The sequence below is a fragment of the Anser anser genome (assembly GCF_964211835.1).
Source record: "Anser anser genome assembly, chromosome: 4".
In the NCBI taxonomy this organism is placed as follows: Eukaryota; Metazoa; Chordata; class Aves; order Anseriformes; family Anatidae; genus Anser; species Anser anser.
This window is the reverse complement of record NC_139724.1, coordinates 13,860,424-13,884,233: the sequence shown is the minus strand read 5'-3', so window position 1 is coordinate 13,884,233 and position 23,810 is coordinate 13,860,424. Positions and strand designations below refer to the sequence as shown.

The window sequence follows — 23,810 nt, the reverse complement described above, 5'->3', positions numbered from 1 at the left end:
AAACATGCACCCCACAACACCCACCACATCCCTATCCTTTGGCCATTCCAGAGAATATAGTTGATTTCTAACCTGGGAAACAAGCCATGTTGTTTGAAACAAGTCATAGTGCAAAGCACTATGTGATGTTGTCTCCCAAAAGGAGAGAAAGATGCTATTATTTTTTATTTTTGGTTCATGTCTGGACACTGCACTCTTATTCCCATTTTCAGAGAAATTTGAAGGATGTACATTTCTCACAGGAGACAATCGAAGCTTTGGGGACCCAAACAACATTCCTATGCTGAGGAATGCAACATGGACTGCTGCAAGAACTCAGCATAGGAAGAACTGGAAGGGGAAAGGTGGCAGAGTCAGCCTCAGTTCTTCGGTGGTAACTACATAGTTAAAAATACAAAACAAATACCAACACGTCCAGGAATGCCTTAATACCATATCTGAGTTTGTGTCACCTTTGACAGACCTGAATCTCAAAAAAAAAAACACACCTGTACTTACTTCTGACTATCCAATATATGTACTTTAGTCTGGATTAGACACATTTTCAAGTCTTTTCTTCTCAAATAGTTGCTTATATGTCTTCACTTTTCTTTAAGATAAATCCCTTGATCTCACCATCTCTATCATCAAGTAGATAGAACTACTGCGGTTATTTGCTGCCTCCATGTGCAACCTGTAGAGTTGACTTAGCCTCTTCCCTGTGAATCCAGAGAAGGCATTTTAAGCTACTGTTTTCATAAAAGCTGAAGATTTTCATATGGGCCATCTCTTATGAATGTTCAGGCTCACTGTTCAGAAGTTTATATTAAAAGTCATTCCCAAATATCATTTCAGCACAGAAATCTCTAAGTCTACCCTTTAGGAATCTCCTATGTCAATCAAGTCAATAAATAGACCTTCATTTATCAGAAACACTGTACACTGCTGGGCCAAGTAGTTCTTCTCATTACTATGAAAAGCTGCAGTTCAGATTAAAAAACAATGACATTAGTTATTATCCATTCTGCATCTCAGCATAAATAGACCCCCCCCTTTAAATGTACATATTCTGCCAAATAGTTATGAGGCTGAGTTTCTTTTTAACTTGAAGAATATCAGTCACTATCCAAGACACACTAGTAATAAGGTCAGCCAGTGGACAAACTGAGAAAGAAAACCGTAAAGCTTTCTGGGCCTCCCACTCACCACAGCATAGTATTCTCTGCCCCTGCTTTATCATTTGTTCACTGGTTGTTCAGAATATCAGCTCCTGAGCAGGTCTGTGAGTTCAGACAGCGCAATACCCTGCTATGCAGATGGACAGCACGTAGTGCTAGACACAGAACTAGGACTCAAATTAGCGGGGCTAGTATGATAAATTGTCAGTGCGTGGCTTGTCAGAACATTCGTTTTCAAGACAGCAATTTATTTTCTCTTTAAGATATGCTGCTTGTACCCATTTGCATGTGAAATGCAAATGCAATGTACTTTATATTCACTAGGGAATTGTTTCAGAAAATAAACATCTCAAGTCCCAAGCCAAAGCCATGAGTTCTGTGAGGGAAGCCAAAAAGGGAAAGTATATCTCTGCCCCATATTTTAAAAGCTAGGGTTGACGATTTCACACAGATAACATTCGCCATACGCCGTCACCTGCACATCACCCTGACAAGTCAGCTAGGTACCTGCATGGAATCAAGGCTCCTGATCTTCGGTAATACCCACTTTAAGTTAGATTCTACCATTGTTTCCATTGAGGTGGTGTCATGGCAAAACAGAAACAAATGAGGATCCTGTTGTCATAAATACAGGATACAATAAAAGTTTTTTGCGCCCAGGAGTTCTCAAAGGAAGCCTCATGTCAATCATAACCAAAGAAAAGGATCAAACAAAATGCCAGAAGTAGGATAATCAAATAATTAAACAGCATCAGCTAGCACCAGATCCACATTCCCTCAACTTTCCCTCAACTACAAAGACTTCACAGCGAGCAATCAGCCGCTGCCAGAAAGCTGAGCATTTGGGAGCAACACTGAAATGTCTTACACATTTGAAGTATTGGCATTTATATGGCAATGTAATGATCTGCAGCACCGGCAAATGCATCATGACAAACTATTATCCATACTGAGACTCCAATCAAGTCCCTGTTGGTAAAATCTGAAAAAAACTATTTTATAAAGCTTTTTGTCAAGCTTTATCAATACCCACATGTAATTGTAAATTCAGGGTTTAAAAAACCCTGAAAAAAAAAATCACAAATCTAGCACTACTCAGTCAAGGGGACTACAGTAAGAGAGGGATTCGTGGTTGTTCTGCTTGGATTTTAAGAGGGCACTAGATGGCAGCTGACTGCTTAAGCTTCTTTAAGTTTTGTTTTTGAAAAGTCTGCTAAATCAAGAGAGATAAGCCATTAACTTTAAAAGGCCCAAACGTTACTCCAGATCATTTTTAAACTGAGTTGTTCTACATACTCAGTGGTAACCATGAAGCTTTGACTTTCCTTGAAAAACAAAGATGCACTCATATAATTTCCAAATCACTTGTAAATCCTGAATCACTTTCCTCCCACCTATTCAAGGGGCTATTATGGATGTAGGCTTTATGCCAAGGTCATCAGTTTGCACATATTGTAGATGTTAGGATATTTTACTAGAGTTTAGGGATGGAAACCATCCCTTGCCTATTGATTTGATAACTAAGATTTACTCCTGAAAAATCTACATTTTCTTTCCAAGTTGAAAATCTAAGGCCATATGGTTGTTATATAAACACTTCACAGTGTCAGGTACATACAACTATTAATTACTATGGGAGAACCCTGCTTTTGTAGCTTTCAGTCTGAACTTTATTTAGTGCAAAGCATTTTGTCTTTATGTCTTCTTGTATTTGACATGCCCTGAAACTGCTTAAGTGCCCATAGAAATGTAAACGAAGCCATGAAATACTTCAATAATTACTGTGCCTGACCTCTGGCAAAGGATTCTCCTAAATTAAAACCTATTTGAATGAGCAGACCTTGTAGGAAAACATCCAGTAGGGATTAAAAAACGTCCAGAGTCAGGGACAACCACAGCCTTTGATAAATTGTGCTGTGGCTCATTACCCCATAGTAGGGTTCTCATTCTGTTTCACTACTTGAAAGTCCTCTCAGTCCTACAGACAGTTTCAATGCTTGGTATTTTCATTCCAGTCTGCCACAGCAAGTCTGTACAGCTCGGAATATGACCGTGTGCTGACCCATGCTGGCTCTAATTCAGCAAAGCACTGAACAGCATACTGAGCTTTAAATAGGCACTTGTTTCCACGGCTTGACTATGTGGAGTCACTGCTACCTTGACCAGTAGAGACCAGGGATCTGATCGGGACACCTATGAAAAGCATGAAGATAATCTTTTAGCTGGGACTGTAACAGATTCCATCCACTATCAACCAGGGAGGACCTCTTCTATCTGTTGGTAATTTGCTCCTACCAACAGATTACATGGTCACTTCACAAAATCTGGAAGGAATGCTTCTCTGGTCTGTTAGATAAAGGAAGGATTTTCATACATCAAACAATACATCTGAGTATAGGCACTTTATTTTCCCCAGAACTTACTGTCAGAGGAACAGTACTATACACACATGCACAGGAGCATGCCACAGTTGTTTCTTGAGAGCTCAAGATTTATTAATTATTGCAAATGATGCTGTTGCAATCACATGACTCCAAGAGTCTAATAGATAAAACCTCTACTCAGCTGATCCAGAGATTTATGTCATGTCAGTGAAGTAGTTTTCCCTCACAGGGATGTTGCAAAAGAGCTTAGGTTGTCTGTGCCATGGGCACTACCTCTCCCCCATGACCCTTAGAGGAACTGAATGTTAACTTCTTGTGTCCAGCCAAGGCCAAACAAGAATATATGGACACTCCAAAAAATGCATGTCCACAAAGACAGCAAGCCTCTTAAAGAGAACATACTACTTCACAAATACAGCTGGCAATTCTAGAAGACAAAACTTGGTCACTGACTGCTGATCTAGTAGCACAGCCTCATTTACCATCTTTCCTTCCTGAATGAACACCTCTTTCATCTTTTTTCCTGCATGCTACCCCTCATTTTGCCTTTTTATTATTTCCCTTGCCTTGAAATTAATCTACTCATTCTCCAATCTAACTTTTTGTGCAAGCAATTTGTGTTCCACAACTTCTTATTCCTTCATTCAACATCCTAGAAAGTAGCTTACGTTAGGGACAACAACAATAAAGAGAAAATAAATTTCTCTAATGAAAGCAGGCTGTGAACGACTTCCATTGAGGTTCAAAAGTCTCCTCCTCTACAGAGTTGCAAGGATAGCTAAAAAAAAATAAATCACAGTTTGTATTGCATTATGCTATGCATTTGAATGAATAAAACACAGGTGAATGCAACACCACCTTTAACACTAATATTTTGATCAATACGTTTAAAAAAATCAAACCTCCTGAAAAGACAATGATCCCCACAAATAGATAATTCTCCACGACATCCACAGAAATATATATATATGTTTTATTATTATTTTTTACACAAAAACCTTACATAATCTATAATGGGTTAACTTTTCTCAAGTATTCTTATTAAGCAGTCTCAGTCCCCTTGTAAAACCAGAGCAAAACCTGGTTTCTGTCACAGAAGCCACAGTCCAGTGAAAGATTTGCTTTCTGTTGTGTCTATGTTAGCTCTTAGACTACGCTTTTCATTCCTGCAGAAATTTTAATTGGGACCATAATTAGTCTCCACCTCCCTGCCTTCACATACCTTTTCCCAGCTCCTTTTTCAAAGTGCTAGATCCTAACAATATTAACATTCTCCTCTAGAACCTCTTGAGATCCTAGCAGTAATTTCATGCACCAATAATATTTTGCTGAAAATAAACAGACCTAAAACATTAGTAACTTGGGAATTACCAAGAAGTCACACGTGTCCCGATGCACAGCCAAACTGCCTGATGACCTCTATAATTACGTCACTCATTAACATATCCCTAGCCAGACCAATTTGCCTCTTGGTGATGGAAAGCATACCTATCCAGCTAAGCAGACTGAAAAGGTGTGACCGACAAAGGCAATGAAACCTAATTGGATAGAACCCAGGTGCCATAAAGATTTAGGCACACTGGATTGTTTTCTTGTAAGGGCTGATGATCAAATTCCAAGCCTACAGCAGGAAACTCTTATTTTGTCTGGCACAGCTCTCATATTATACTTTTTAAAGAATTCAAGTCACCTCTTACATTTCTACTAATTACAGGCCAACCTCTACCAGACCATTCTAGACAGAGACATGCAAGACTTCACTGCTGTCTAAAATGAGGAAACTATTCCCCTGCAAAGCACTAAGGTCTCCATATCCATAAGCCTCCTTCTCAACAGGCAACATGGGAACCTTGGTCATGTGCCAAGGAATGGGTGAATGCCAGAAGAGGAATACGTTAAAAATAATGGAAAAACAAAACAAAACCAAAAATATCGGGGCTTTAATCCTCCAAGCACTGAGATGCATTCAGAAGAATGAGACAATCTTCATCCATACTATATTCAGTAATCTCTTTGCACCAGTGAAACACTTCCTGTCATCCTTTACAGAATAAATGCCTGGTGTTTCTTTTCTCCAAATTATAAAAGTTGACACATCTGCACAAAGGAAAAAAAAAATAAGGCAGCTAGCATTTTAACCTCTAGACCATCTTTCTCAATTGCAACAGAAACTTCAAGGTTTTAGGCCTTGAAAGAGATTGCTTAGGGTGATGTGGAATCTTTGTTACCAGTGTGTTTTTTGGAACTTTCCAAACAAACATGCACCAAAGAAATATACAAGGGTATCTTTCTCAGGTCATGGGAATGGAGTACCTGGCCTTTGAGATTCATCCTTAAATAATTTTCCTGTGATTCCACATCATTTCTTAAGGAATTTTATAACAAAGTAAGTAGTAGATGGACAATACATGTTTTCCCCTAAATTCTTCTTTGCTTTCCAAAAACTCAACCACAAAACATCTTGGTCTGAAAAGGTCATTTCCTAAAGATTAACTTTCTCATCTAAGGTAGTCCAATGCAGAAAGACAGGTACTCCAAAGTTCTGTTCAGATACTGCCTTCCAGATCAGGCAGGTTGAATCAGCCTCTGACACATTCTCTGCCCAAAGGCTACTGGCAGAGTCTGATTTACTGTTTTAGACCCAAATCTAGCTACAAAGGAAGATAAATCCTTCCCTTGGTCTGGCTCAATCAACAGGCAACTGGAAACAGTTTCTAACACTAACAGGCAGAAAACACTACAATATTCTAGATCTTAAAGCAAATTACTATATTCTTAAAATATTTTAATTCAATTCCTATTTCTTTGGTCTTAAATACAACCGAACTCACTTGTCTCCATTTTAGACAACAGACATTTTTCTGAATTTTCCATTAAACTAAAATGTGGAGAATGATTTTGTGGTTTTCATCCATTTTCTTTTGGTTTTAGTGGCACATTCAAATCTACAGAAGAACAATCACTTGCTCTCATTATATTTCAATCTTCGATTACAGCACTACAGAAAAAATCTTATTTTGAAATTACTTTTCTAATGGAAATAAGTCAATCACAATTTATTGAGTTCTCAAACTCCAACTACGATGGCAAACACTGCATAAACTACATCAAGATAACAAATTACAGTAAGTAATATCCAACCACAGGAATGTAATTATGCAGTTTCAGCATTTCTTATCAGGACAGTTGAAAGAACTGAAATGAATTTGAAGTCTACACTGAGTTGTGTTACATCGAGCCTGAGATCCACCCAACGTGCCAGAGCCCACTGGATCCAGGCTTCAGGATCAAGCTCTGCAAGACGGTAAGTGCTTCAGGAAAAAAGGCGTTAAAATATCCTCACATCCTAGCCTTTACAGATTCATACTCATTCTCATTTCTGTTGAGAAGAAACTGGATTCCATTTCTCTTTCTACACTTACCAGTATCATTAAATACTATAATTCTAAGTATTAAAGACAAATCTCTAGTCCATCACTCCAGCACTAAGGACTGGGACACATCTGAGCTGCCTTTCTTTGCTGGACAACAGGTATGGATGAAGCAGAAGCAAACAGATACCTCACAACCTGTCATGCCATATATGAAAAGAGTAGGAGTGCACATATCAACAGTTAGATAAATTATGGCCCGACAGACAATGGGTTGCAGTAAGACTCCTAAATGATGCCAACTCTCTCCATCAGACTTTGCTATGACCCTGAGCCAACTGTTTATCTTCTTTCCCCTCTCTATCATAACAGCTCAGATTGCAGCTTCTTTAGGAAAGAAATGCATCTATTTACTTAGCATAAAGAGTAAGAGACCCTTATCTTAATTTGATCCTCTAGGCACCACTGTAATTACAAACAACAATAATCAGTGGAAATGATCAAATAATTAATATGAAAAAACACTGAGATGCATCTTATAAATTATTCAAGCAGCCACAGTTATTAATAACTTCCTAGATTACTGAAACTAAGCCAACAATAAAAATTATTATTTTTTTTATTTTTCCTTAACCAATTCCTTCTGCTACCATCGTTCTGTAAGACAGAAAACTACAAAGGCACATTTAGCAGCAGTGGTATCCTCACTGAAGTTAAGTGTTGCCTTTGGGTAAAAAGTTTTGCAAGGGAATTTTTCCATTGCAATGATTTGCGAAGTCATATTTGTGTCCATATTAAATTTTATAGATGCCTTTTTATTATTTTTAATTACCAAATATAAATTTGGGTCCTATATTACCCGCCACACCATCTTAAAATAATTCATAGAATCATTAAGATTGGTAAAGACCTTCAAGATCATCTGGTCAAGGTTATGCTGTCATCCCGTAACTCTGGAAATTTGTAATCCTAATTCAAGCACTAGAAATATAACGTGTAATGTACATCAAAAGAAACAACATAATGCCAAGCACAATTTTCTACTACAATAAGCTGGTGATTGGCTGAGCAGAAAATTCATCTTTTGTGTTGTATGCATCAGTAGACCATAAGTGAAGATCAGACCTCTATCAAATGCTTGAATGATAATGACTCTTGTGAAGCCATTTCCAAAGTGTCAGAAGACAACAGAAATGGTTTTCTGAAGTCCTGAAGTCAATTGTTGGCTCTCTAGAAGTCAAGGTAACAGAGAAATCTGGTTTTGCTCACTTTCACATTGTTCTCAATATACCCAGCCTTGGCTCCAGGTCCTCTGCATTCCACTTTATCAGAACAAAGTGTTCCTAGAAGATGCAACTTTTGCACTGATCCAGAATTACAAGGCAAAGCAGCAATGAAATGATTTAGCTTCCAGAAGCCAAGAGAAGGGAACTTACTTGTATTTTACATAACCAAGACGGTTAAAAGGCCAGGAACTCCATGCAAGATACTTCACAGTTGCATTGCCTGGCAACCTGTTTGTAAGAACTCTGTTTTGCCACACTGTGCTTTATGGTTTAACCCAGCAGGTAGCTAGTAGCCACTTCCTCCTCACACCCACCCAGCAGGATAGGGAAGAGAACTGGAAAAAGGTAAAACTCATGGGTCAAAATAAAGACAGTTTATTATGACAGAAAACAAAAGGAAAATAATAAATAATAAAAAGAATATACAAAAAATGAGGTACAATGCAATTTCTCACCACCTGTTATCCAATACCCATCTAGTCCCTAAGCAGCAGCAGCCCTGCCAGCCAGTTCCCTCCAGTCTTATTTTTCAGCATGACACCATATGGCATGGAATATCCCTTTAGCCAGTTTGGGTCGCCTGTCCTGGTTCTGTCCCCTCTCAGCTTCTTGTGCATCCCCAGCCTCCTCACTGGTAGGGCAGTATGAGAAGATGGATAGTTCTTGACTTGGTGTAAGCATTGCTCAACAACAACAAAAACATCAGTGTGTTACCAACATTATCTTTGTCCTAAATCCAAAATAGCACCATATCAGCCACTATGAAGAAAATTAACCCTATCTCAGCCAAAACCAGGGCAGCATGACACACCTAACATACTAAGGATTTCACAGCCCCGTGATTCAGCTTTCAATACATCAGATTATATCAATGATGCAGACTTGTCTTGTAAAGCAACCCAGCACATACTGATGAAAAATACCATTCATTGAGTCTTATTATCATTGTTTCATACTGAACTATAATTCCACTTAGTGGGAAGACAGCATGGCACACAAAGGTAAGAGAGAATCTGCTCACAAGTACCAGGTTCAGCCAGCAACACCTATTCAGTATAGTCCTGGACTACAAATGTCAATAAAGCAATAGCTTTACTGAATGCACCAATGTATGAATGTTCCACATTTGGCTCTATGAAACAGTATGACCTGCATCATCTTCACAGCTGTCTCTGTGCACACATGTAAGGAGATGGCTCATTTATATAGCTTTCTCCAAGATAGAAACAGTTGAAAAAGTAGATGAAGTCTGAAGACTTGCAGTTTTACAAAATTTGCTAAGACAAAATTATTAGTTGCTACACGGAGGACGCCTCCACTGTTCTCAGCAGCCCACATTTCATAGTTTTCCATAAAACATTCTTGAACAGGACCACAGAAAAAAAATGTGTCTGCCTCCACCCCACTAAAGGGAAAGTGCAATTATGTTATTTTTCATTATCATGCAAGTGCTTGAACTGCAGGAGCACCAAACCCTGATGATAAATGAAAGTGCAAGGAAATCAACATACAACATAAGAAATGAAGCACAGGTCAATGGCTTATGGAAAAAGTTCTGCTCAAAGAAACAACAGAGCAGAGACTAGCCATAGTAGGAAGAGAACCTGCAGTCTTACATCAGAAAAGGCACCCTTTCATGAATTACACAGAACAAGGCACTGTGCTAATACCATTTCTTCCTGTATAGTCAAACACCTGACAGAATGTAGCTAACAGCAGAAAAAACGTGTAGTGAACCCTTGGAAGAGACTTGTTAGCAAATCTAGTATTACTGGTACTGAAAATTACTAACACCAAGAAACATTTCAAATGTATTCCTCACACTTTGTTTCAGAGCCCATGACTTTGCTGTACTGACATGTGGGCTATGAATATCCACCCAAGAAATAGCACATAGCAATACTACCCCTTCCCACTCAATAACCAAGACACATTTCAGACCTATAAGGAAAATGAAGCACAGTAGAATCACAGGTCCTTTTTTTTTTTTTTTTGGCCTTAGGACAATTACCACTTTGTGACATGAAAAGACTAGCACCAAGTTAATAACTCCAGACACTAAGTTTTCACCTTTATCATGCTTAGCAACCATGAAGTTTTGCATGATCTTTAACAATGTGTCCCTAACTGTCCAAGTTGGAACACCTAGTCAAGGAACAGGAAGTACAACTGCTGCTGCTGCTGCTGCCGCCGCCGCCTAGAGACTGGAGTTTGACACCACAGAAGAAAACAAAAATTTATATAGCTAAATAATTTAATTGAGGTAATAAATGAATATTTTTACTGATTCTAGCCTGACTCCCTCTATGACTGAATCTCAGCTACAGGATGAAGCCAATAACAGTAAAATGTACAGTGATGACTCAAATAACATTAAGTATTACTCTAAGAAGCAGTCATTGCAAGTAACGATTGAAAAAAATAAACATCTCTTACCGTCAGAGCAAGATACAGACGGCATGCAGGTAGGAAACGTACAGGGACTGATTCTGAGAAGCACAACCAACAGTGAACAACTACCAGTCCGGCAAGTGCACTCTCTGCCCAGGCTGAGAAAGGGATCCTATGGGGAAAAAAAGCACAAAACATGATGATGTATCTAAAACCCTATGAGACCATACACATAGAAAGGGACAAGCGATCAATGCAAACCCATCCATAATCAGAAAGCTTTATAATTGTTCAGCATTGATTTGGAAAGCTTACCCACCTCTTTCTCTTTTCAGTGGTTCTTCAGTTTATAAAATCATATTGCTTAATCTTCCACAGAATCATTTAGGTTGGAAGAGACCTCCAAGATCACGTAGTCCAACCTCTGACCTAACACTAACAAGTCCTCCACTAGATGCAGAGCTTAGTGATATGGTTTAAACATCTTTTAAATACCTCCAGGGATGGTGACTCAACCATTTCCCTGAGCAGCCCATTCCAATGCCTAACAACCCTTCTGGCAAAGAAGATTTTCCTAATATCCAACCTAAACCTCCCTGGCGCAACTTCAGCCCATTCCCCCTTGTCCTGTCACCAGGCACGTGGGAGATTAGAGCAATCCCCACCTCACTACAGCTACCTGAAAGGAAGCTGTGGAGAGCAATGAGGTCTCCCCTGAGCCTCCTCTTCTCCAGACCAAACACCCCCAGCTCCCTCAGCCGCTCCTCACAGGACTTGTGCTCCAGGCCCTTCACCAGCTTCGTAGCCCTTCTCTGGACACGCTCCAGGGCCTCGATGTCCTTCTTGTAGTGAGGGGCCCAAAGCTGAACACAGTGCTCGAGGTGTGGCCTCACCAGAGCAGAGCACAGGGGGACGATCACCTCCCTGCTCCTGCTGGCTGCACTATTCCTGACACAAGCCAGGATGCCGCTGGCCTTCTTGGCCACCTGGGCACACTGCCGGCTCACATTCAGGTGAGCATCAATCAGTACCGCCAGATCCTTTTCCTCTGCAAGGCTTTCCAGCCACTCTGCCCCAGGCCTGTAGCGGTGCATGGGGTTGTTACGCCCCAGGTGCAGCCCCCCACCTCCGCCCCCCCCCTCCCAAGGCCCGGCTGTGTAGGGCCGGCCAGGGGGCCCTGCCGGCCCCGCCCGCGCCTCCTCAGACGCCCTCACGAGGGCTGCCGGGCCCTGGCGGCTCCCTCGGCTGTCTTGAGGGGCCTCGGGGCAGGAAAAAAAAAAACTAAAAAAAAAAAACAAAAAACCCTGCCCGCCGCCATGCCCCGCTCCACTGGGGCACGCCACTGCCCCGGAGCCGATCGCCTCTAGTATTACAGGCAGACAAAACCCACATGCATACAACGTGAAGGAACAGGTGTCAGGAAGGAGAGTGCTTACTGCCTGTAACAACCACACACCCACAGGGATGGAAGAGGCTTCAGAAGTCACACAGTCAGCTCCTGCATCAAGGTAAGCTCAGTTTTGCCAGCGTCATAACTGATCAATATTTGCCTGACCTGCTATTAAAGACCAGCCGCAGAGACTCAGATCCTGACCAGAAAGTCTAATCCACTGTATTTTTCTGTTGGAAAACATTTTCCTAATATCTACCTTTTTCTTCCAGAAATTTAGGTCCATTAAGTCCTGTGCCATTCACAACATTTCCCTCCTCTTTTTAAAAGGAAGCTTCTTCCAAAGATGTTGATATTCTGTAGATCACCATTACTCTTAAGACAGGAAAATACACCCAAAATCTGGCAATACACCTCCCTATCATTCTAGTGACAAATTAAACAGACACTGAAATGTTACTGTTTTGGGGAAAACATTTTCCCTATTGTTAACAAAGAAGTTTGTACATCAGAGTTTTTGCCTCTTGCAGTTAGCACTACTTACTTTCTGGTCAGCATAAGCTCATTTGCAAAGTCTATTTCTACAGAACATAAAGTTATACTAGGAATAAAATTGAGTCATTTTTATGTTATAAACATACCACAGAGGAAAGTTTTTGTCCTGTTTTTAGCAACAAGCACCCCAAAAATCTCAAAAGGTGAGTTTTCATCAGAAATAAATGAAGCCAGTCACCATTTTTATTTAAAGGAATTTAAAAAAAATCCCTCAAAAATACCAAGGAGAAACACGACTATAAACAATCCCCCTGCCTACTTTGCCTTCGCTGCATGTCTTCTATGCAAGGCTTCAGCCACACCTCCAAGGCTCTCTGGGTCATTGCAAGCTCTGCATGAGCCCTGAGATCCTGACGGTGTGCCCATCTGTCACAGCAGAGGCCAAACTGTGCATTCACTTCCTGCACTTTGCAGAGCCGTATGGTGACCTTCCATCTTCCCAACAGCCCTAAGTCTTCCAGCCTTCTCACAAAGTAAGACACGTATCAGCTCTCTTTTAAGAGATTAATTCATGCATGCAAAAAGTAAATCCACGCAGGCGTTTTTATAAGCAAGCTCTGACTCAAGGTAAGGGAAATGAAGAATGGGACTTTCTGGCAGGTTTACCATAGATCTGAACAGAAACAGAGTTAAACCAGTGATCTCTACATTATATTCACCAGTGGTAGTAAAATGTAGCATTACTAAAGCCAAAAAAAGTTCAATAAAGATTAAGGAAACTATTTAAAAAGAAAAATAATGATAATAATAATAAAAAAACAGCTATTCATGCTGTCAATTCTTCAAATGGTCTGATAAACCTGAAGGCAAACAAGCATTCTGAAGCCTGCTCCTCAGGAAAAGTTAGAGTAACAGATTCTGGGAATTTCTCACATATGTTGTGATCAAATGGCTAGCAGTATGTCTCAGAGTTGACATGTCTACACAGAGATGGCAGCAAGCCTTGCAGAGCATAGTTTTTGCTCTTGAATTGTCATCACATCTCTCCTGGTCCAACTTAGTAGTCTGAACCCAGGAGCATTCATCATTCACATAAGGTCCTTCCTTCAAAAAGTAAATGCCTGACTAGTTTAGCACAATCTCTTTCTGAGGGGTGAGGGATGGAGCCCCTTGGTGCAGAAGAGATAGCAAAAGGCAAGTGTTTTATTTTCAAAGTAAATCTGCTTGGAAATGTATTTGCATGTGTAGGATGAGCTTTAGCACATACATCCTTATACTTGATAAGCATAAAGCTAAAAAGAAGTTTGGTTTTTTTTTTCTCTGAAGGGAACACATGGACAAAGATAATCTCACATCAAGGGCAGCTCTGCAACTGCTGGCCCAAGGGGCAGTCACTGAGAACCAGCTCTTCATCTTTTCCATATACAATGGTGCAAGTCTGTTACCACACTGCCCATTGCACCTACTTGAAACCTAGTTGTGAACAAGAGCACTTATCACTAGAACAAGCAGGCCCTCAGCTTTCTTTCCTAACATGACTTTAGACAAATCTCCCACCTGCATTTTAAATCTATAAAGCTCTTCTTTCGAAATGACACTAAAATGAGGCTTGTGGGTATTCAAGATTAGCTTACAGTAAATGGAAATTAAAGATTAGCTCTCAGTCAAAAATAGTGGTTCACAGTTCTACACGCAGCTTGCAAACAGACTCTGGAAATATAAGACCCTAAATAACAGATGATATTGCAAAGTGAGTGGATGCCACATGGTGAGATACAAAACCGTCAAGGAAAGACGACATTTTGTAAAAAGTAAATAAAAATGTAGTACCAAAAAGCGCCTATATTTATTTCATACCCCCATAGGATTTGGTTTCATTCCCAAATGTTGCTATACCAATAAATCCTCCTTCCCTAGGAAGTTACAGCAGCACAAAGGATAGAGGAAATGACACATAAACAATCTGTGTGTTGACAAGAAGGCAATTTTGTAATATGTTGTTATTTATGGGCAACACTTAAGCAGATGGAAGATGCATCAAAATGAGAGTTTCATTTAGAACATGCAGGCCATGGACAAGTCTGTGCAGAAATGGTGCGCCACGGGGAAAATACAAGGAACTGCATTCCAACATTTAAAAGATACACATTGTATGTAAGGAGGAGCGTGGAGCGAGGCCTGAGGTGCACCTAGCTGTGAAGAGCCCTCTTGCTTCCAGAAGATGCAACGGGCAGATCATGCGGTCGATCATGCTGGAAGTCTTCACCAGCACTGAGCCCACAGTCCAGATTTTGCAGATGGACCTCCCTGCCATTTTACTGCTCCTTACAGGTAGAAGTCTTCCCTTTTACAAATGAAAGTCCTGAAAGGCAGTCACAACGGTGAAAGCAGCTGCAGGATTTGGCCTCCATTCTGCGCACTAGCTGACTGGAATTGCATTCATTACTCCACTTTGTTCATGAGATCCCAGAGGCTACAGCAGGGGGAAGGAACAGGCTGGCCTAAAAGGCCAATGAGCAATTTCCACCCAAACTCTGAGTAACACAGCATGCAGCTCCCCATGAATGCACTCATTTTAGCTGCATTGCTTTCCATCGCATTAGCTCATGCATGAAAGGGGGAAATAAATTAGCAAGGGAAAAATATTTATGCCTCCTCCTCTCCCTCCCCACTATTTCATTTGATTCTAAATCAATTTGGAAGCCCTGCTGGCTTCAGGGCCCTGAAGTGCTGACAGCCTCAGGGAGCTTTTAATATCTGAGTCAAACTCTCTATTTTCCTCTCAATTGGCAAGGACCCTTAGTCATACCATGGGACACAAGAGGGAGGAAAGCAGTTTTAAAATAGAAGTCTTTTTCTAATAACCAATTTCATTTCCTGATCAAAGCTGAATTTTAAGAGTTTCCCACCCACCATTGAAGCATCCGCACACAATGCTAGGATAATAGCCATCTCACCCCCCTCCCACACCCTCTGGCAGTCTAGCTCCTCACGTCAGATGATTGTGTTTACCAAGGGTTAGGTTTGTAGCTTGGTTTCCCAAACAGTTATGTGGTCTGAACGTGCCTTTCTGTCTCCCTCCGCTAATTCCGAGCTCATTAGCCTATTTCAACTGCTTTTGGCAGGAAGGAAGAGGCCTCAAAAACGCTTATGCTTTTTGCAGGAATCAGCTGCAAAGGGAGTGAACAGGCCATTTAGGACCTGGCTGAGGAAAAGGTTGTACTGTGAGTGCTCCCCCTGGCCGGGCACCAGAGAACCTACATAGGAGATGCACCTCAAGGAACAAACTCATAGGAAACTAAGGTTCATTAGCTGTGCTCCTCCTTGAGCTATTCTTTCTCTTCCTTCAGCTTCATCCAAGTTTCATGATGCTAAACACCAATTCAGCCTGCAATATTTAACAATATTCCGTGTCCAGCAAAGTACTGTATGCAATGTGGGAGGATGTGGGGAAGCAATGAGCAGAGAGCCAAAAGCACCAATGCCAGCAACAAGCAGTATCACAGAAGGACTCTTAATGCAATTCAGGTTCCTTCCACCTTGTGCAGCAAACATCATGCAGCAAACATCAGACCATGTAATAAAGCAGTGCCACTGCCAAAGGAGCCTGAGATGCCCTCCCTTCCCAGCAACTCATTCTTATCCCTGAAGCATGTTGATATAAGCACCTGATTTCCTTCAAGGATTCATGGGGCAGGGAAACAGTCGGGCAAAAGAAAGCGTCTGCTGCTTGTGTTGATATCCAGGCCCAAGCATATAGTTCACAGCACAGCCACGTTGTATTCATGCCAGGACAGAAACATTCACAATAAGAAGGGGTGGGAAAGAAGCCGAGACTAGGGTCTCCTTTTCTTTTGGTGATATAGATGGCTCAAATGCACGGTAAATTTCAGAGCCTATTTCTGGAGGTGATACCTGAGGTCTGTTATGTTGATAACTGCTAGACAATGCTCTCCATGTGAATATAGAATCAGCTACCAAGAAATACAAGTTTAAAATACAGTTTCGGTTTGTCTGGTACTACTTGCAAGCTCAAGTTAAATTTAGCTGATAGATACAGCAGGGAGTAAAAGACAGTAGAAATGAAAACGGTCAAACGAACTACTTAAAGATGCAGTACTTTGACGCTTCTCTTCAAAGTGTTTTTCTCTTCTCCAAAATTTGTGGGTTTTTTGTTTGTTTAAGCAGTATTGTCTCTCTCCACCACTGAAACAGTGTTTCACCTAATACTTTTTACAATTTTTGGTAGACTTTGAAAGGCTGAAGTTTCTGCTTTACAAAAAATATGGGAACAAAAATTTTCACTTTCAGATCAATAGGAAAAATATTTTTTTTTTTTTTTTTTAGAGAAAAGAAATCTGAAATTCCCTGAGAGCTTCTCTTCTACAGCTTTTCACAACTTTGCATCATTAAACTACAGAACAGGCTTGAAAGAGTTGTGACTTCTGCTTTGTAAAAATGCAAGTAGTACACTTTTAGGTGTGAAGCCTAAGAGGGCTTAGTACAACTTAAGAGAGCTAGCTCATAGTCAGTACTGAGACTACAGGCATGCATAGCATTAGCTTAAACACACAGGTTAGAACAAGCCCAAACATTAAAAGCTAGAGTGGAGAATACACATAATACAGCCTGTTAAAATGGGTTGGTTAAATGGCTTTCTAGATTTGTTTTGGCACTGGTAAACACCCACAAGGTGATTTAACAGTAACACAGCCATAGCAATACTGTGACTGCATTGCAATACTGATGTCAGGGAAATATTTTACACAATAGCCTCCTAGGAAGAGTTGCCCAGTGTTGCAGCAGGGCACATCCCCCAGTATTGTTTATGAGCTCGGCAGCAACCCAAATATGCAAAAAGAAGTTAATGTAGAATATATAAAGAAGCAAGATCAAGGTTTTTTCAAGAGTCCCTTTTCTCAGGGGTAATGATTATTAAAAACCTTGATTTGCTAATCATAAAGGTTAAACTAATTTTAAAAGCATGAAAATGAATATGGATTAGATACTGTAAACTACCTTGTCTCATTATTCTACATCTTGATAGAGATGACTGCTTTGGCTCTACAGGAGAAAAAGAAAAGTGAGGGAAAGAAAGAAATACTAATTCATTTCTTCCATGGTTTTGCTCAATACCTCCAGAGGCGCACATCAGCAGAAAGCAAGCCCCACGTCACAACAGTCCCTTCACCCACACAGAAGTCCCCACTGAGCATACTGCAGAAAAGAGAAACAAAATCCAGGTTTTCTGATCAAAAGACAGGAGTAAGCACAAAAGCACAATGCAGACATGCTAAATATGACCTCCCCTCTCTGCTTACTTTAGGGCTAGACCAGGCTAGGCTAGGCCAAGGGCAGAGGCACAGAGTGTTATTTCAGAATCCACTCCCTCGGCCTCTGGAAGGGTGATTAAGTCCCCCAAGCATTAGGGGCTCAGGTGCTGACCATTAATTAGGGTTATGTGAGCCCCCACCCTTCCCTACCAGCTGACATCAATGGCCAGTAGCTGCTGTGGCTATAGAGGCTATGGGAAGCTTCTAGAAGCAATAGGGAATGACAAATTACATCTCCTCCTCCACCCCAATTAATAAATGTTACAAATTTATTAACTAATAAATTACTGAAACACCAGGTTAGTTTCGCATCGAACCTGCATGCGTGGCAAGCTGCCATTTGTGTAGAGCAGTGCAAGGGGATTCCTGGGCTGCACCTTGCATCAGGAGAGATGTAAAGAAACAGACTTCTGAACAGCAAATAGCCTACCATCCAAATAAAAGGCATGAAATGCCTAATCATGGTGCTGGCAGAGAAGAAAAAAAAAAACATCTTTTTTGATGCAAACAGGATATTTTAAGTTCTATTCACCTCAAAGCTTCCAAAATGTGCCCTTCCTCTCAATTTATTTCATTCTTACAACGTAAGCAGTAGTCAGAGTATTATGAAAATGTTTACATGAGCTTTTCAGATGCAAAAGAAGAAAAAAAAAAGAGTGGAGAGGGCAGGAAGAGGAGAGGAAAGGCCAAGGAGAAGAGTGGTCATCCACCAGACCATAAGAATCACAGAATCACAGAATCGAAGGGGTTGGAAGGGACCTCGAAAGATCATTGGGTCCAACCCCCCTGCCAAAGCAGGTTCCCTAGAGCAGGTTGTCCAGGTAGGCGTCCAGACGGGCCTTGAATATCTCCAGAGAGGGAGACTCCACAACCTCCCTGTGAAGCCTGTTCCAGTGCTCCGTCACCCTCACCGTGAAGAAGTTCTTTCGCATGTTGGTGCGGAACTTCCTGGGCTCCATTTTGTGGCCATTGCTCCTTGTCCTGTCCCCACAAACCACTAAGAAGAGGTTGGCCAAATCCCTCTGTCTCCCACACCTCAGGTATTTATACACATTGATAATATCCCCTCTCAGTCTTCTCTTCTCCAGGCTGAACAGACCCAGGTCTCTCAGCCTTTCCTCATAGGGAAGATGCTCCAGGCCCCGTATCATCTTTGTAGCCCTCCGCTGGACTCTTTCCAGGAGATCCCTGTCTTTTTTGTACCGGGGAGCCCAGAACTGGACACAGTACTCCAGGTGAGGCCTGACCAGGGCAGAGTAGAGGGGGAGGATCACCTCCCTTGACCTGCTGGCCATGCTCCTTTTAATGCCCGCCAGGATCCCATTGGCCCTCTTGGCCACCAGGGCACACTGCTGGCTCATGGCCAACCTGTCATCCACCAGGACCCCCAGGTCCTTCTCCTCAGAGCTCCTCTCCAGCAGGTCATCCCCCAGCCTGTACTGATACATGCGGTTGTTCCTTTCCAGGTGCAGGACTCTACACTTGCTCTTGTTAAACTTCATTTGGTTTCTTCCTGCCCATCTCTCCAGCCGGTCCAGGTCTTGCTGAGTGGTGGCACAACCTTCTGGCGTGTCAGCCACTCCTCCCAGCTTCGTGTCATCGGCATACTTGCTGAGGGCAGACACTATTCCCTCATCAAGGTCATCGATGAAGATGTTGAACAAAACCGGACCCAGCACCGACCCCTGGGGAATGCCGCTAGTCACAGGTCTCCAGCCGGACTCTGCGCCACCGATCACCACCCTCTGAGCCTGGTTTTTTCCTTCCCATCCCCTGTTTATTGCTCATCTCACCTGCAGTCCCAATTTTTCACATATAAAATGCATGTGGCAATCTCAACTGGCAGAAAACAAGGGCCAGAACATATCAAATTCATTGATTTACACTTGCTTTGCCAATGGTCCTCTCTTCCTCCTCCGTAGTGCAGTACAACTCACGTGGTCATAAAACAATGAATAACAATAATAGAAGTGCTCTGCACACATTCTAACTCGAATAATTGCTTTCTGTCTCTCTACATTCCCCCCAAAGTCTCACCAGACCACAGCGACTCCCATTACTTACTTTGTTAACATGAAAAACCCAAGCTCTTAAAGCAACACATCCCCAGGGACATTAGGAATGTATTTACACAGCAGAGACACCTTGGCAGCAAACGCCAGCATCCCCGTGGCTGCCTTCAGAGATACGGCAGGGAAACAATCGCAGCAAGGAAGGCTTCAGCACATTTGCCAGGTATGGACTGACTAGGAAAACCAGGAGGGCTTTCAGCTCTTGCTCTAAACATCCAGCTTGTGTTCCTTCACTGTGGTGCTGCAAACTCATGTGCTCCCAGAGTAGGGCCAGCTAGTTGTCTCAGGCACCACCAGTACAGGCTTTTCTGGCTAGCAACACCAGGCCAGCTGCCTTAGTCACCTAAATATCTACCTAGCTCACTGAAAGCATTTGTACCCTTTCTGCAAGTATATATTTAGTCCTTGTTGGTACGTTATTACTGCCTTCCTTTCCCATGTCAACACAGAGCAGTACACGTTTTCTAGGCACTGCTATAGGCATGCTCATTTTACTACAGAGCACCGAAACAAAATGCCGAAAGAGTCCGGACAGAGACGATGTTGGCAGCCCTGTTACACACCAAGTGCCTCACTGTACAGTTCCAGCCATTTATAGAGAAGTCAGATTTACAGAGAAGTGAGCTGGTTCACTGACCCTCAGCTGTTTGCTCAAGACCCTCCAAGATCATGAAGACAGAAGAGGTATCTGCAGCTCTAAAGGTCTAGGTTCATCCTTGGTCCTTCGCAGTTACTCAGTCATCCTCTAATCCTTTCTCACACAGACCTATCATGTGCTTCCTGGCCTAATCTCCCCCATAAAAGAAAGAAATCAGTAAAAGAGCCCTGGGAAACAGTAGAGAAGAGAAAGAGGTAAACGGTTAGAGATTTGAGGAGATAAGGTTGGAGAAGAAAAAGAGATTGGTAAGAAACGGTGCAAGGTAGACAAACCTGGGAAGGCCATGTATGGTTTTATACTGAAATGGAACAGGGACATAAAAGGTGGGTTGCCAAAAGCTCTGTGTACTGGTCTGCCTCTTCTGTTTATTTTAGTGATAACACTCGTACCAATATCAATGCTCAGGTCAGTGCTAAACAGTTGAGGAGCTCCCCACAGGGAGTGTGCAACATAGATTAAAGTTAGCATGCAGAACTGGAGGAAAAGGGACTCAGGAAAAGAAAAAGACGAGGGAGAATAGGATCCTGCTGTGCTGGAAGACGTGCTCCTTTGTGATTATACACGCTCAGCAAAGTGCTGTTAGCTTTTCTCTCGGTCCTTGAGAGAGGGAAAGTCCATACCTATGCAACCATGACAACAGCACACAAATACAGATTATCTGCACAGTAAAATATGCACTTTAAGAGACCAACACAAGGCCAAAAAAAAAAAAAAAAAAACCCCAATCTACAAGGTTTACAGCATGAAACTATGAAACTCTTCAGTCACTGGACCACTAGTATGAAGCTGGCCACCACTATAGTCTCAGAAAAACTTCAGAGGTTAGTTCACATTTATTGGAAACATCTAACCACTTTTGGTATGTCTAAAAAAGCAAGCAAACAACAACAGTAACACTAAGCTGTAATTTCTCTCTAAACTTCAAAACTATTGATGTTTTTAGTATTGTCATTATAGCTTCAGTCTGGTGTAACCCTTAACATCTGAAATGGCTGCATTTATCCATTCATCACCATCTGCTGCCAGAAGAGTGACAAATAACCAGTAATGTCACTCAGCTTCGTTTGAATGCTGTTGGAAAAACAAGAGCCACTGTTCCCAAGGTAGCCACACCACACCAACCATGTCCCTCCGGCTACAGAAGAACATCTGTGAAGCCTCAGCACAGCCTCCCAGTCCCAGCCCTGGCTTTTCCTTGGTGATTCACTGGCCGCTCAAGTCCAGCAGAACCCAGTGCATCGGGCTATTAAAAGGTTAGCTTTGTGTTAGGGAGAGGTCTGTAATATGGCCAAATATGCCTCAAAAAGGATTTCATCTAGGGCCCTGTGGGAACAGCTTTGATACTCTGTCTGTAATGAGTTATTATTGTGAATCTTAATATTGGTTTATCATCTAGAAGCTCCAGGCAAGATCAGGCCCCCATAAATTTTTGTGTAGCACGCTGAGAGAAAATCTCTGCTGCAGACCTCTCTGGTAGAAAGCCTGGCCCATTTCAGTGGAGCCAGGATGTAATCCCGAGCCAAGAAGAAGGCAGAAAGCCACACAACACAGTAAGTCTCCAGGGGAGCTTGATGGAGAGTGCTGGACTCCAGATTCGCACTGTGATGCACCACTCGGCAGAGCACTTTTCCTCTCCAAGATGTAGCTGGTATGTCAACAGACTGATCCCTGCAATAGCAGCTTTGCAGAAGGGCAGCACTGGGCAATACAGGTAATTCTCCTGGGCAAAGAAACACACAGGCAGGTAGCTAATGCCACCTGCCCCTGACAGCCTTTCACATCACAAGTCTTCTCAGCAGGGCAGCTCCACTACCACTGCACGTATTCCCCGTTACATCGGTTTGTGTGAAAGCTGACTGATCACACAACCTATTCAAAGCCTTGCGTGAGGGCTCTCAGGGCTTGGTGGTGAGGAAAAGAAACTTAATGCAATTTGCCTGCCATCAGCCACAGCTGAGCAGCAAGAGATACACCAAAGCTACTGATCCAGCCGTCTTAGGAGGGGAACAATCGATGGCCACTTTGGAAGCATAACATCCTGCTTCTGTACAACGTGGAGCCTGCATTTACTAGGCCATACATCGAGGCTGATGCATTGGCTTGTGTAACAGGATGATTATTTTAGCTACTGAACCTGTAACTTTTACAGCCAAAGACTCTACGTTCAAGCCCTGTTGTCTACAATCCACCACAGGGTGCCTTACATTATACTATCTCTGTACAGTAAGGGTTACCATGGCTTCCAGCATCTTATATTGCTACTTTTAAATATCACCATGTCAACTAAAACTCTACAAGGAGTTGCTGTGTTTCTCAAGGGATTGGAAGTTCATGCTTTATGGCAGTAATTACATCTTTTTTTTTTCTTCCTGCCACTGGTACACAGTGAAATGCAAACCAGAAGCGGTGCCATGCACAAAACGGTGCTTGGGGTTTTTCAAGTCACTGTGATTCATTCTTGTGCCTTGTCATCCTTCCAGATTAAAAAAAAAAAAAAAAAAAAGAGAAAAAAAAGAAAAAAAAAGTGACATACTTCTCTGTAAAGTATAGCTAGCACACAGTGATCATTTCTGACTATACTAAGGGCGGATTGTCGTTGCTATGACAATACAGTAAAAAAAAATGGAAGGGTGACTCCTGAGTCCATGTAAGCCATCCTCATTCATCCCCACATCACTTCACATTTGATGCAGAAGCTTACTCAAAAGGATCACTTCTTTTAAAGAAAGAGGAGGGCTGGAGGGATATACAGTGCATTACTTGCAAGACCAGGAGATTAAAGTTTGGGAGCTCAAGGAGGGATTTTCAAAACAGCTCAGCTTTGGTGTAACTCTGCTTTTAACACAGCAGCGATAAGACTCCCATTGTCTACAAAGTGCAAAATGCTACTATTTTCCTTGGTGAAAGAGGATCAGCAGCACGTGGTTTCAAAAACGCCCAGCAGTTCTGAAGTTGTTTGGTACCACCGAAACATGTTTTATCGCTTCATACATGTGTTTTAATCACAAAAGCTTGGAGTCTAACAGAATTGCCTGTCTTAAGAAGACAGGACACTGGCTGCTATATACGTATAATAAATAGCCTTTGACTGAGACCTAACGACCCTGAGTGGGGACTGTGGCAGTTTGCAGAAGCTTGTCCTCGTTTTTCCTCAGCCCATCTCCTGGCTAATGCCTGTTGCTGTGCTCCAGAAAAAAAAAAGAAAAAAAAAAAAACCACTGTATGGGAACAGATGTGATATACCTAAGGAGATGGCAAAGGACAAAACAGAGA

At 41.9% G+C, this 23,810-nt stretch overlaps 1 protein-coding gene and 1 long non-coding RNA gene across 4 annotated transcripts in view; one reads left to right on the top strand and one right to left on the bottom strand.

Annotated features, from left to right (window-relative positions):
- Positions 1 to 11,683, bottom strand: part of LOC310899492 (uncharacterized protein) — a gene marked incomplete at its 5' end in the record, with an annotated part of 100,534 nt that extends 88,851 nt beyond the window's left edge. For both annotated transcript variants that reach the window (XM_083835883.1, XM_083835882.1), the window contains 2 exons: positions 10,635 to 10,761; positions 11,483 to 11,683. In XM_083835883.1, the coding sequence (XP_083692009.1) occupies positions 10,635 to 10,761; positions 11,483 to 11,683 (328 nt within the window). The remainder of the gene's footprint in view (positions 1 to 10,634; positions 10,762 to 11,482) is intronic.
- Positions 11,684 to 11,961: 278 nt separating this feature from the next.
- LOC310899497 overlaps positions 11,962 to 23,810 on the top strand; it is a 30,025-nt gene continuing 18,176 nt past the window's right edge. The window contains exon 1 of one of the 2 annotated variants that reach the window (XR_014584347.1): positions 11,962 to 12,097. This is a non-coding gene — a long non-coding RNA (uncharacterized lncRNA). The remainder of the gene's footprint in view (positions 12,098 to 23,810) is intronic. The other variant, XR_014584348.1, reaches the window with a different exon arrangement.